This window comes from Mobula birostris, chromosome 2 (assembly GCF_030028105.1).
Source record: "Mobula birostris isolate sMobBir1 chromosome 2, sMobBir1.hap1, whole genome shotgun sequence".
Lineage (NCBI taxonomy): Eukaryota > Metazoa > Chordata > Chondrichthyes > Myliobatiformes > Myliobatidae > Mobula > Mobula birostris.
Window position 1 is genome coordinate 77,094,769 of NC_092371.1, and position 14,258 is coordinate 77,109,026.

Here is a 14,258-nt window from a genome sequence, read left to right on the forward strand (position 1 = left end):
TCTTTTGAAAGATTAAAGAAATATACTTTATACTTTATTGTCGCCAAACAATTGATACTAGAACGTACAATCATCACAGCGATATTTGATTTTGCACTTCCTGCTCCCTGGATTACAAATTGATAGTAAATATTAAAAATTTAAATTATAAATCATAAATAGAAAATAGAAAAATGGAAAGTAAGGTAGTGCAAAAAAAACCGAGAGGCAGGTCCGGATATTTGGGGGTTCCGGCCCAGATCCAGGTCAGGATCCGTTGAGCAGTCTTATCACAGTTGGAAAGAAGCTGTTCCCAAATCTGGCCGTGTGAGTCTTCAAGCTCCTGAGCCTTCTCCTGGAGGGAAGAGGGACGAAAAGTGTGTTGGTTGGGTGGGTCGTGTCCTTGATTATCCTGGCAGCACTGCTCTGACAGCGTGCGGTGTAAAGTGAGTCCAAGGATGGAAGATTGGTTTGTGTGATGTGCTGGGCTGTGTTCACGATCTTCTGCAGCTTCTTCCAGTCTTGGACAGGACAACTTCCATACCAGGTTGTGATGCACCCTTATTAGCTTTATTTGTCACATGTGCGTCGAAACATACAGTGAAATGTGCCATTTGCGCCAATGACCAACACAGTCCGAGGACATGCTGGCGGCAGCCTGCAAGCATCGCCATGTTTGGGGCGCCAACGTCACATGCCCAAGACCGTAAGTCGTGGGAATGTGGGAGGAAACCCATGCAGTCACGGAAATGACACACAAACTCTTTACAGACAGGGGCGGGAATTGAACCCCAATCTTCTAGCTGGTGCCGTAAAGCGTTACAGTAACCGCTATGCTACTCTGCCACCCGTGAATCACTTTCTAATCATCTTTTGGAATTCACTGAGTTAATTTTACAAGGTTTTCAAGCGGAATTTCACGCAGAGCTTGGATTCAGTGGACAACAGCTGAACGTGTGGGAGATTTGGCCATGGTTCCCCTTACACTTAGGAATAGCTTCCATCGACGGCAAAGCAGCAAGGAAGTTGAATCCACTGCATCCTTTTTCCTGAGAAAATCCTAAATGAACTCAGATTAGTTCTGGGTGAAATCGGCTGAGGAATTTCTGTGGGCTCTTGACCTCAGTATACCTGACATTCCTCTGCAGACATCAGTCATTACGCACGGCACCATTGTTCCCTTTCTGACATTAATTGGACCATAATTTGAAATGTGGTTATTCTGACTCACATTCATCCCTCAATTCACGTCATTACAACGGATTAATTGGTCTTTATCCCTTCAATATTTATCAAAGCTTTCAGTGTGGAAATAATCTATTATGCTTCTTGCATTACAACAAAGATTACCAGAGGTCTGGTTGTTAATGTATTTTTAGATGTTACAGAACTGTGAAGCAAACTGGTGTTATTTATCCTTATACATTAGTGTAAAATGATTCTGCAGTTACTTGTTTAATTCCTTAAATTTATGAGCAATTTGCTCATAAAACATGTATACACAGAAAGGTGCCGGAAAAGGGCCAGTAACATCACAAGGGATCCCACACACTCTCCTCATGGACTGTTAGCCCCACTCCTGTCAGGGAGGAGGCAATGTAGCATCTACGCCAGGACCACCTGACTCAAAAACAGTTACTTTCGCCAAGCAACACACACAAAATGCTGGTGGAACGCAGCAGGCCAGGCAGCATCCATAGGAAGAAGCACAGTCAACGTTTCGGGCCGAGAGCCTTCATTGACTGTGCTTCTTCCTATGGATGCTGTCTGGTCTGCTGCGTTCCACCAGCATTTTGTGTGTGTTGCTTGAATTTCCAGCATCTGCAGATTTCCTCGTGTTTGGGACTTTTCCCCAAGCAGTAAGGCTGATCCACACCTCCACCCACTAACCCATCCCTCCTCCCCTCAAACCACCACTACTTTATCAGTTCCTATCAGAGCCACCTTATGTATAGACACTCCTGTACCTAGCGTCACTCTATGTACGTACAATCAATCTGTGTATATAGGCTATCTTACAGATTTATATTTATTGTGTATTTTAAATTATTGTGTTCTTTATCTTACTGTGTTTTTTTGTGCTGCATCAAATCCAGAGTAACAGTTATTTCATTCTCCTTTACACCTGTATACTGGAAATGATATTAAACAATCTTGAATCATGAATAAAAATGGGTGCCAAAAGATCTCAGTAACATTTTACACAAGAACAAAGGAAGCAGAAGAAAACTGCAGATGCTGGATACCCAAAATAAAAACTGAATATGCTGAGGATACTCATCAGAATGTGAGTCCCAATGAAGGGTCTCGGCCCAAAATGTCGACTGTTCATTCCTCTCCATAGATACTGCCTGACCTGCTGAGTCTCCATGGCCAAGGTCTGTGGAGTTTGTTGCCACTGGCAGCTGTGGAGGCCAGGTCATTGGGTATACTTAAGGCAGAGATTGAGAGGTTCTTGACTGGTCAGGGCATGAAGGGATACGGGGAGAAGGTAGGAGATTGGGGCTGAGAGGGAAAAGGATCAGCCATGGTGAACTGGGGGAGCAGACTTGATGGGCCAAATGGCCTAATTCTGCTCCTATATCTTATGGTCTTATGGCCTTATCTAGTTAGACTTCATGGATTGATTGAAACACCTCTCCTTAGTCAACCCCTCACTCTCCACTTCACTGGGAGGCAGGGAAAAGGCAGATGAAATAACAAGGCCAGTGAGGCTCTATTTGCAATCTACCTGTGAAAGACTGAAGATAAAGAAAGATTACAGATTAGCTTTATTTGTGGCATGTACATTGAAACATACAGTGAAATGCATCTTTTGCATCAACGACCAACTTGTGTGCTGAGGGCAGCCCACAAGTATTAACCATGCTTCCAACTCCAACACAGCATGCCGACAGCTTACTAACCCTAACCTGTATGTCTTTGGAAAGTGAGAGGAAACCAGAGCACCCGGAAGAAACCCATATGGTCATGGGGAGAACACACAAACTCTGTACAAACAGTGCTGGGAATTGAACCCTGATCTTCCGATCGCCAGTGGTATAAAACGTCGTGTTGCCGCTACTCTAGTGTGCCACTCAGATTATGTTCATTGGAGGAAGCTTTTCAATGATGCCCTATGGGTGATGGAAACCAATCCAAGTGAGTAGAGGCTCTATTTGAGATAGTAAGGCCTAGTCCATCTCCCTCTTGGAGCCACTGCAGGGAGACAGTAACCAGGACGAATCATGGGCCCAGACATCATGTCACAACCTTCTAAATGGAAAAGACAGAGGTTTAGCATCGGGGTGAGGATGAGGAAGGGTGATCTCTTGAGAAGTTAATTCCAGGTCAGGAGGATGTCAGGGATTGCCTGGCGTCACTGGTCACATAACCAGGACTCGTGATATGCACCACCAGCCCAAATGACCATTCACCACCTGCTCCCATGGCTTCATGTGACCCTGATCGGGGGTGGGGGTGGGGGAGGCTAAGCAGGTGCTACACCTTGTTCAAGAGTGACCTGCAGGCTAGCAGAGGGAACGAGCGCCTTACACCCCCGTTGGTAGAGGCGTATCTCCACCTCGATAGTGAAAAGCGTAGTTTACATTAAAAACCAACACATCCCGTAAGAGTCATTGTGCCAATGTATCATGCCCACAATGTTCAGCAGAACACAGGCAGCAACAGAATGATACAAGACACCAAAAGCAAAACAAACTCCCTTCCTCCCTCTCTTCACACACACCGACAGGCCTTGAACACCAGGACAGGCCACCTCTGGATCTCCGGTCTCTCTTGGCCTGGACTTTCAGACTCGTAGAGAACAGGTCTGTCCTCCAGCCCCCAGCCCAGATTTTGAGGCTCAACCTTTGGACTTTCTCCCTCCAGACTCACTGAGCTCTGAGCTTCGACCTTCATGCCACATCTATGAAAGAAAGTTGCCCCTCAAGTTCCTATTAAACTTTTCCCCTCTTAATTTAAATTACGCTGTCTACAATGGCCACGAACACCTGCTTGTTAATGCAAATATCTAATCAGCCAATCATGTGTCAGCAACTCAATGAATAAAAGCTGCAGATTTGGTCAAGAGGTTCAGAGCAAACATCAGAATGGGGAAGACAGGGTGGTTTGAGTATCTCAGAAACTGCTGATCTCCTGGGATTTTCATGCACAGCAGTCTCTAGAGTTTACATGGTGCAAAAAAACAAAACAAAAATTCCGGTGAGCTGCAGTGAGCAGATAAGCTTAACCTCCTGAGAAAGTAAATATGCTGGCATGCTTTCCATTTAATTCCCCACTCAGACAAACATTTACAATCCAGCCATTCGTACCAATGAAACCTCAGGGAATTAACTCTTCCCGGGCTTCCAGCCGGGTATAGGTATCAATTTTAACTGACATTTTGATGAAAAACTCTGCCATCTTCATCAGGGATGATACCTAGGCATGTCAAGTCCAATGCTATATATACCCCCGTCATCCGTCCCTCCTGATTGGTTAGTCCTCATCCAATCAGTTGTCCACTATCCCTACTTAGAACAAGACTTTCATCTTTGTTAAAATTCTTTTTCCCTAGTTTCGTCTCAATTGCTTAAAATCAATACCTGTACCCTGCTGGAAGCCCGAGAAGAACTTATTTGTCATGTATACTGGGAAAGCACTAGGTCCTTGTTCAGGGAATTGCTTCTGTTGTCCTGACCAAAATTTGCCGCTCAGCTACCAAGACCAAGGACACTCATTTGTCACTATACTATTGCCCTTTGTTCAAAATTCAAAGTAAATTTATGATCAAAGTCTGTATATACGTCACCCTATACCACCCTGAGATTCATTTTCTTGCAGACATTTTCAGACAAACAAAGAAATACAATAGAATCAATGAAAAACTACACAAAAAGACCAACAAACAACCAATGTGCCAAAGAAGGCAAATAGTACAAATAAAAAAGTAATAAGTAATACTGAGAACATGAATTGTAGAGTCCTTGAAAGGGAGTGTGTGGGTTGTGGAATCATTGTGGTGAGTGAAGTTGTCCTTGCTGCTTCAGGAGCCTGATGGTGGCTGAGTACCTACTGTAGCAGAGCTGTGGTACCTCAGAGGCTTAGAGCACAGAAGAAGGTTCTTGACCTGTTCTGACCACAACTTACTTAGTGCACGTCATGCCACTAGCGTTTAGGGCAGGAATAAAGGTATTCTTCATTGCTGTTTCTGTGACAATTCGTTTTGACCATTCAGGGTTGTTAGGCTGTAATTGAATTCCTAAACCTGGAGGATTGGCAGACCACTCTTAGTCTGGCCTCTACCCTCTGACTTGTTTAGCGTGGGCAACCTTACCAAGAGCCAAAGCATACAGCCTTGACTCCAGCCAACATGGTTCTCTGTATCATTGAGGCACAGAAGCCTCCAAACCATGGCAAAGTTTCGGCCTCTTGGAGATGTTCTATCCATGTTGAGCAATAATAGATTTTAGGCTAATCCAATTTACAGACCAGAGACCTTAACCCTCCATGGTCTTGATTAAGGTTGATAAGTTCTTGATTAGTAAGGGCGTCAATGGTTACTGGGTGGAGGCAGGAAAACAGGGTTGAGAGGAATAATACACTCAGTGGCCACTTTATTAGGTACACCTGTACACCTGCTCGTTAATGCAAGTACCTAATCATGTGGCAGCATCTGAATGCATAAGAGCATGCAGACATGGTCAAGAGGTTCAGTTGTTGTACAGACCAAAATTCAGAATGGAGAAGAAATGATCTAAATGACTTCGATCGTGGAATGATTGTTGGTACTAAACAGGTAGTTTCTCGGGAACTGCTGATCTTCTGAGATTTTCACGCACAACAGTCTCTAGAGTTACAATGGTGCAAAAAACAAACAACATTCAGTGAATGACAGTTCTGTGGGTGAAAATGCCTTTTTTAATGAAAGAGGTCAGAGCAGAATGGCCAGACTCATTCAAGCTGACAGGGAGGTAATAGTAACTCAGATAACAATGCTTTGAAACAGTGGTGTGCAGAAGGGCATCTCTGAATGCACAACACATCGAACGTTGAAGTGGATGGGCTACAGCAACAGAAGACCTCAAACATACACTCAGTGGCCACTTTATTAATTACAGGAGATACCTAATAAAGTGTAAATCAGCCATGATCGAATAGTGGAACAGACCTGAGTGGCCAGATAGCTTAATTCTGCTCCTGTGTCTTACGGTTTTATGATTCTATATAACAGGTGGTCTCCACAGGTTGGATGTGAAGGGGATTTTTCCCTCCACCCACCCTTTCAGAAAGTTGCAAGTCCAATATCCATTGTAATAAAAATATTCTTACAGTTCTTCTCTATGAAATAGCAAGGTTTCTAGAAAAAATGTAAGTCATTCCTGTGTATGTTTGTAATGGTTGTGGCATTGAACTCAATAAATATTTTAATACGTGAGACAAAGATGCTTGCATTTACCTGAATAACAACAGTGCGTCTGAGAGACAGTCCATGTCTGGAAGCAACTCTGAAGAGATCTAATCCTCTACATTGTTAATGTTTTAAGGTCATAGATGAGTTTTATTGTCATATGTACATTAGGTTTATAAACAGATACATTGAAAAACCTACACTCAGCGGCCAGTATACTAAGTACCTCCTGTACCTAATAAAGTAACACTGTGAATGATCATGGTCTTCTGTTGCTGTAGCCCATCCGCTTCGAGGTTCGATGTGCTGTGCATTCAGAGGTGCTGTTCTGCACACCACTGTTGTAACACCTGGTTATTTGAGTCACTGTTGCCTTCCTGTCAGCTTGACCTAATCTGGCCATTCTCCTCCGACCTCTCTCATTAACAAGGCATTTTCCCCCACAGAACTACGGCTCACTGGATGTTTTTTTGGTTTCTGACATCAACAATCATTCCACAGTCAAAGTCTATTTCTTCCTACTCTGATGTTCGGTCTGAACAACAACTGAACCTCTTGACCACGTCGGCATGCTTTTATGCAGAGTTGCCGTCTCATTTTGGCTGAATAGATATTTGCATTGATGAGCAGGTATATGGGTGTACCTAATAAAGTGGCCACTGAGTATATGTGCGACAAAGATGCTTACATTTACCTAAATGACAACAGAAAATGTTGAAGACACTCACCCTGCCTGGCAGCAATTCTGAAGGGAGACACAGGTTTAATCCTCCATTTTGTTGATATTTCAAAGTCATAGCCCAGTTTATTGTCATATGCACAGTACATGTATGAGCAGGTACAATGAAAATCTAATATACAGCAGCATCATAGGCACACAGCATCATATAGCATCCATCAGAACTGGGAAGAGGTGGAACATGTTTGAAGTTATGGAAAGGAAAACAAGAAGGTCTGTGATCATACTCAGGAGATAATCCTGAGGAAAGGATGGCGGTGTGACGCAGCGCACGTGGCTGCTCCGTATTGATGTCGTATTTGTTAAATAGGGGCCGTGCACAATCCTGATTTGATGGAGATGAATGTGAGAAGCATGGAGGAACATCTGGAGAAACTTCTGAAATGCCCGCTTCGCTGCCGCTGCTACTGTGCGATCGAGAATCTCTGGAGGGGAAGGCCCCAAATCCTTGGCTTTGCCTATTGCCTGTTGCTGGGGCTGGGGTCGAAGCGCTCGGCAGAGATGGTGCTTGGTGCTCGGTGTTGGAGGGCTGGTCGGAGGCTCGAAGTTTTCGGACGGAGTCAGAAATGGGACTGTGGTCGGGTGCTTCCAGGATGCTGCATCGGCAAGTTTGCGGCGCTGGAAGCTCATGGCAGGGAGAGTTTTTCTTCCTTCTCTGTCTGCGTGAGATGTTGGGACTTTCGAGAGACTTTGAGACTTTTTTTACGTGCCCATGGTCTGTTCTTCTATCAACTTATGGTATTGCTTGCGCTGTTGTAACTATATGTTATAATTATATGGTTTTTGTCAGGTTTTTTTTAGTCTTGGTTTGTCTTGTGTTTCTGTGATACCATTCTGGAGGAACAAATTGATCATTTCTTAATGCATGCATCACTAAATGACAATTAAAGAGGACTATGTGTCCTCATAATCTAATCTAATCTAATCTAATCCCTGAAATGGCCATGCAAGTGGATAGGGTGAACGAGGAGTGTGGAATACTTGCCTTCCCTGGTTGAGGAATTGAGTATAAGAATAATTAAGTCATGCTGCAGCTAAAGAAAACCTTGGTTTTCTTGCTTTTCTTGCTTTGAACCAAGCAAGCTTCAGTTATACTGATGTCCAAGTGTGGTGATCTGCTTCAATGACTATCGCTCAGTTGCACTTACATCCACAGTGTTGAAGCGCTTTGAGAAGTTGGTGATGAAACATATCATCTCCTGCCTGAGAGGTGACCTGGATCCACTCCAATTTGCCTACTGGAGCAGCACGTCCACAGCAGATGCCATCTCATTGGCTCTTCACAAAACCCTGGAACATCTGGACAGCGAAGATGCATACATCAGGATGCTCATTATCGACTACAGCTCAGCATTCAATACCGTCAACCCTTCAAAACTAATCAATAAGCTTCAAGGCCTTGGCCTCAATACCTCTTTGTGCAATTGGATCCTCAAATCCTCGATTTCCTCACTTGCAGACCCCAGTCAGTTCGGCTTGGCAAAAACATCTCTTCCACAATCTCCATCAGCACAGCTGCACCACAAGGCTGTGTGCTTAGACCCCTGCTCTACTCACTTCACACCTATGACTGTGCGGCTAAGCACCGCTCCGATACATTACTCTACTTTGCTGATAATACCACGGTTGTGGGCTGTATCAAAGGTAGTGATGAATCAGCATACAGGAGGGAGATTGAAAATTTGGCTGAGTGGTGTCATAAAACAACCTCTCACTTAATATCAGCAAGACTAAGGAACTGATTGTAGACTTCAAGGGAGGGAAGCAGAGGTCCCTGAGCCAGTCCTCATCAGAGGATCAGAGGTGGAGATGGTTAACAACTTTAAACTCTGGGTGTTACTATTTCAGAGGATCTGTCGTGGACCCAGCGTGTAAGTGGAATTGCAAAGAAAGCACTCAAACGTCTCTACTTCCGTGGGACTCTGAAGAGATTCAGCATTACATCTAAAACTTTGACAACTTCTATAGATGTTGGCACATGGCCAAGTGGTTAAGGCGTTGGTCTAGTGATCTGAAGGTCGCTAGTTCAAGCCTCAGCTGAGGCTGCATGTTGTGTCCTTGAGCAAGGCACTTAACCACAGATTGCTCTGCGACGATACCGGTGCCAAGCTGTATCGGCCCTAGTGCCCTTCCCTTGGACAACATTGGTGTCGTTGAGAGGGGAGATTTGCAGCATGGGCAACTGACGGTCTTCCATACAACCTTGCCCAGGCCTGCCCTGGAAACCTTCCAAGGCGCAAATCCATGGTCTCACGAGACTAACGGATGCCTATTTATTTTATAGATGTGTGGTAGAGAGGTATTGACTGGCTGCATCATGGCCTGGTATGGAAACACCAACGCCTTTGAATGGAAAATCCTACAAAAGGTAGTGGATTCAGCCCAGTACATCACTGGAAAACCCATCCCAACCATTGAGCACATCTACATGAAATGCTGTTGTCGGAAAGGAGCATCCATCATCAGAGATCCTCACATAAAGGCCCTGTGCTTTTTTTGCTGCTGCCATCAGGTAGAAGGTACAAGAACCTCAGGATTCATGCCATCAGGTTCAGAAATAGTTACTACTCCTCGGCCATCAGGCTCTTGAACAAAAGAGGATTATTACACTCAACAGGGAGAAGGTACACAAGCCTAGGGAACTTACTCCACCAGGTTCAAGAACAGTTACTACTCCTCGACCATCAGGCTCTTGAACAAAAGGGGATAACTTCACACACTTGCCCATCCACTGAGATGTTCCCACAACCAATGATCTCATTTTAAGGACTCTTTATCTCATTATCTCATGCTTTTGTTATTTATTTATATGTGCATTTTCACACTTTGTTGTCTTTTGCATTCTAGTTGATCTTTCATTGATCCTGTTGTAGTTACTATTCTACAGATTGCCCACAGAAAAATGAATCTCAGTGTTGTTTATGGATACATATACTGTATGTACTCTGCAGCAGATCTGTTAAATAGTCTTTCCTGCTCTCCTTGTTCTACTGATAATTATTTAGTCTGTTCATATATTCACTTTTACTTAAGTGTGATTATTGACATTTGCACATGTGACCATTCTGCTTGTTGCTTATTCTATTGTCTTGTAAGTTGCTGGTTGCCATTGTGTTGTCTGTTCTGGTATTGTCCTCTGATTTATGCTTGGCACTGAACGACAATCAATTCTGGTATGTTTCTCATACTGGCAATAAAGTGATTCTGATGAACTATCATGGCTTCCAGGTAATGTAAAACAAGAGAAAATCTGCAGAGGCTGGAAATCGAGCAACACACACAAAATGCTGGAGGAACTCAGCAGGCCCATTCCCATTCCGGTATGTCTGTCCATGGCCTCCTCCACTGTTGTGATGAGGCCACACTTAGGTTGGAGGAACAACACCTTATATTCCGTTTGGGTAACCTCCAACTTGATGACATGAACACAGATTTCTCAAACTTCTGGTAATGCCTCCCACCACCCCCCCCCCAATCCCTTCACCATTTCCCATCCCGTTTTCCCTCCCTCACCTTACTCCCTTGCCCGCCCATCGCCTCCTTCTGATGCTCCTCCCCCCCCCTTTTTGCTTTCTCTTTCACAAATCAACATCCCAGCTCCTTACTTCAGCCCTCCCCCTCCAGGTTTCTCTCTCCCCTCCCCCCTTTAAATCTACTCATCAGCCTTTTGTTCCTCCAGTCCTGCCGAAGGGTTTCAGCCCGAAATGTCGACTGTACTTTTTGCCATAGATGCTGCCTGGCCTGCTGAGTTCCTCCAGCATTTTGCGTGTGTTGTCCCCGTAATATAATGCCAGTTATATTAGCAAGATGCTTGTCATGTTCCCTCAATTCGCTCGGAGCAACATAATAGTTGTTTCAAATTTACACCCTTCTTTAACATGTGAAATTGTTTGCAATTTGCGCTCTGAGGTGTGGCATACCACTTAAATATTTTAAATGAAGTGCTGCCAGTAAGTAGGACAGTTTGAGAGCATTACATTTAATTTGGATGAAATAAATCGCCACATTTCCATAATTATCAGCAATGGTTCATTGTAATTTTAAATTAGCTTGTCTACATTTATTTTCATTTGTTTCAAATCTCCTCATACATCTGTGCTTGGAAGGAAGCCTGGAGCCAGTCTAGCTTCAATGTTGTCTTATTGAGGTGGTGGATTAGTCTGTGAAATAATCTGATTAAAAAGAGCCGCAGAATTGAGTGCTGAAAGTGACCATTTTAATTCCTATCCCCATTCCTGCTCTGACATGTCAGTCCGTGGTCTTCTCGTCGGTCGTGATGAGACCACACTCAGGTTGGAGGAGCAACACCTTATATTCCATCTGGATAGCCTCCAACCTGATGGCATGAACATCAACTTCTCCAACTTCTGGTAATTTTTTCTCTTTCACTCTTTCCCCTTCCCCCTTCTTCAGTTCCTCACTCTGGCCTCTTCCCTCTTCTCCTCACCTACCTATCATTTACCATGCCCTCCTTCTTCCCTTTCTCCCATGGTCCACCCTCCTCTCCTATCAGATTCCTTCTTCTTCAGCCCTTTACCTTTTTCACCTATCACCTCCCAGTTTCTTACTTTGTCCCCCTTCTCCCACCCACCTGGCTTCATCTGTCACCTTCTACTTGTCTTCCTTCCCTTCCCCTCTCCTTCTTATTCTGGCATCTTCCCACTTCCTTTCTAGTCCTGATAAAGGATCTTGGCCTGAAACGTTGACTGTTTATTCATTTCCATAGAAGCTGCCTGACCTGCTGAGTTGCTCCAGCATCTTGTGTCTGTTGGTTGAGCTTTGTGGTTTAGAGATTGTCAATCAGTGAAACACTCAGTGGACAGTTTATTAGATACCTCCTGTACTTAATAAAGTAGCCACTGAGTGTACGTTCATGATCTTCTGCTGCTTTAGCCTATCTGCTTTAAGGTTTGACATGTCGTGCATTCATTTATGCTCTTGTGCACACCACTGTCGTAATGTGTGATTATTTGAGTTACTGTCGCCTTCCTGTCAGCTTGAACCAGTCTGGCCATTCTCCTCTAACCTCTCCCATTAACAAGCTGTTTTCATCCACAGAACTGCCAATGACTGGATGCTTTTTGTTTCTCACAACATTCTCTGTAAATTCTAGAAGCTGTTGTGCATGAAAGTCCCAGGAGATCAGCAGTTTCTGTGATACTCAAACCACCCCATCTGGCACCAACAATCATTCCACAGGCAGAGTCACTTAGATCACTTTTCTTCCCTATTCTGAATTTTGGCCTGAACAACGACTGAACCCCATGACTACGCCTGCATGCTTGTATGCATTGAGTTGCTGCCACATGATTGGCTGATTAGATATTTGCATTGATGAGCAGACAGACAGGTGTACCTAATAAAGTGGCCACTGAGGGTACATATCAGCTCCAGATACGTGACTGGGAAATTAGGAGCTGGCACTCCCCTGCGGTAATGTAGGAGTGCTGCACTGTTGAGCATGCCACGTCAGACTAGGCCAGCCTCAGACTCCAGAGGCTTTTGGCTAAAGAGTCGAGGTCCCTTTCTACTCTGGTTGAACATTGGCATTAAGAGCATATTTCATCCCTGTTGAGTATTACTTAATAGAAGGGAGATGGAGGACCAAGGTAGTGAGATTTTGATGTTTCTGGGCCAGTACTTGATGGAATACAGAAGGATGGGGTGGGGGGGGCAGATCTCTGATCTAGAGTGGGTCTTTAATACCCACTGCTTAGCAATATGATTGCAGTACCTGGAGAATGTAACACAAAGCAAGATTTGCTCTGTTCCACTGGATTTTACCTCTTTGGGATATCCATACTGCTTTTAAGTACAAACACCTATTGGATTCTAATGGCTTTGATCCAAGGTTCTTTCAGAAGTCATGAAAGAGGCACAAAACTTGTTGCTTCACAATCTGTTTTATTAAGGACCAATCAAACAAAGACAATATGAAACAGTCCAATTGAGAATGTGTGGCTAGACTTGAAAAAATCCCCATGCAGTCTGACAGAGCTTGAGCAGCTTTGTAAAGAAGAATGGGGAAAAATTGCAATGTCCAGATGTGCAAAGCTGATAGAGACCTATCCACACAGACTCAAGAAAAAGATGGCAGACCAACATGATCAGCCATTCTTATAGCCCAGACAACCAGACATTCTATCAAAATATGTAGATAAGAGTTAACCAATCAGATTGCCCCTACTTAAATAACGTGATACCAAGAAACTTCCAGAATGATACAAAGATCTGTAACCACTGAACAATTGCAGATACATACTACCGCAGGTACTGAAGTTACGTGTATGGAGATAAATAGATAGATACTTTATTGATCCCAAAGGAAATTCCAGTGTCACAGTAACATTATAAGTGCACAGGTATACAAATATGAGAAGAGAAGCATGAAAGAATAAAAATAAGTTACCTCAAACAGTCTAACAGGAGAGGGGTCATCATTTCCCCAGCTATAGGTTGACTCATTATAAAGCCTAATTGCCAAGGGTAAGAATGACCTCATACAGCGCTCTTTGGAGCAGTACAGTTGTCTTAGTTTTTTTACTGAAAGTGCTCCTCTGTTCAGCCAGGGAGGCACGTAGAGGGTGAGAAGCATTATCCAGAATTGCCAGGATTTTCCGTAGGGTCCTTTGTTCTACCACAGCCTCCGGTGTGTCCGCTTTGACTCCTATAACAGAGCCAGCCTTTCACATCAGGCTATTGAGCCCGTTGGCATCACCCATGTTGATACAGGTATGTAGGTAGTTATCCAAAGTACAATTGGATATACATACTGTGACCACTAGGAAACATACTGAACAGTTACTTGTATATAGGTAGTTATATAAAATACAAGCAGGCTTAAAATTAAGTTGCAAAGTAATAACAATTATACACTCCTTACAGACATTAGAGGGAATTGAATCTGGGTTACCCCTGTATTGTAATAGCATTATGCTACTGTGCTGCCAGGATGACCTTCAAACCTCCAGTACCTGACTGATTCTCTCTCCTTTGCCAGGAGTACCAGAGCTCCTCAATGCTGGAGCAGTTTGTGACCCGTTTCCTCCTCCGAGAGACCTTGGAACAGCTGCATTCCCTCCAGAGCTCCCTGGAGTGCGCCATGGACACCATCGAGGAGCAGACAAACCGGGAGAGGTGGGTCCCGCC

The 14,258-nt window shown here is 44.0% G+C and overlaps 1 protein-coding gene across 3 annotated transcripts in view; it reads left to right on the top strand.

Moving 5' to 3' along the window:
* Positions 1–14,258, top strand: part of LOC140187828 (N-terminal EF-hand calcium-binding protein 1-like) — a 198,934-nt gene that overhangs the window by 122,695 nt on the left and 61,981 nt on the right. For all 3 annotated transcript variants that reach the window (XM_072243620.1, XM_072243631.1, XM_072243626.1), the window contains one exon: positions 14,110–14,246. In XM_072243620.1, the coding sequence (XP_072099721.1) occupies positions 14,110–14,246 (137 nt within the window). The remainder of the gene's footprint in view (positions 1–14,109; positions 14,247–14,258) is intronic.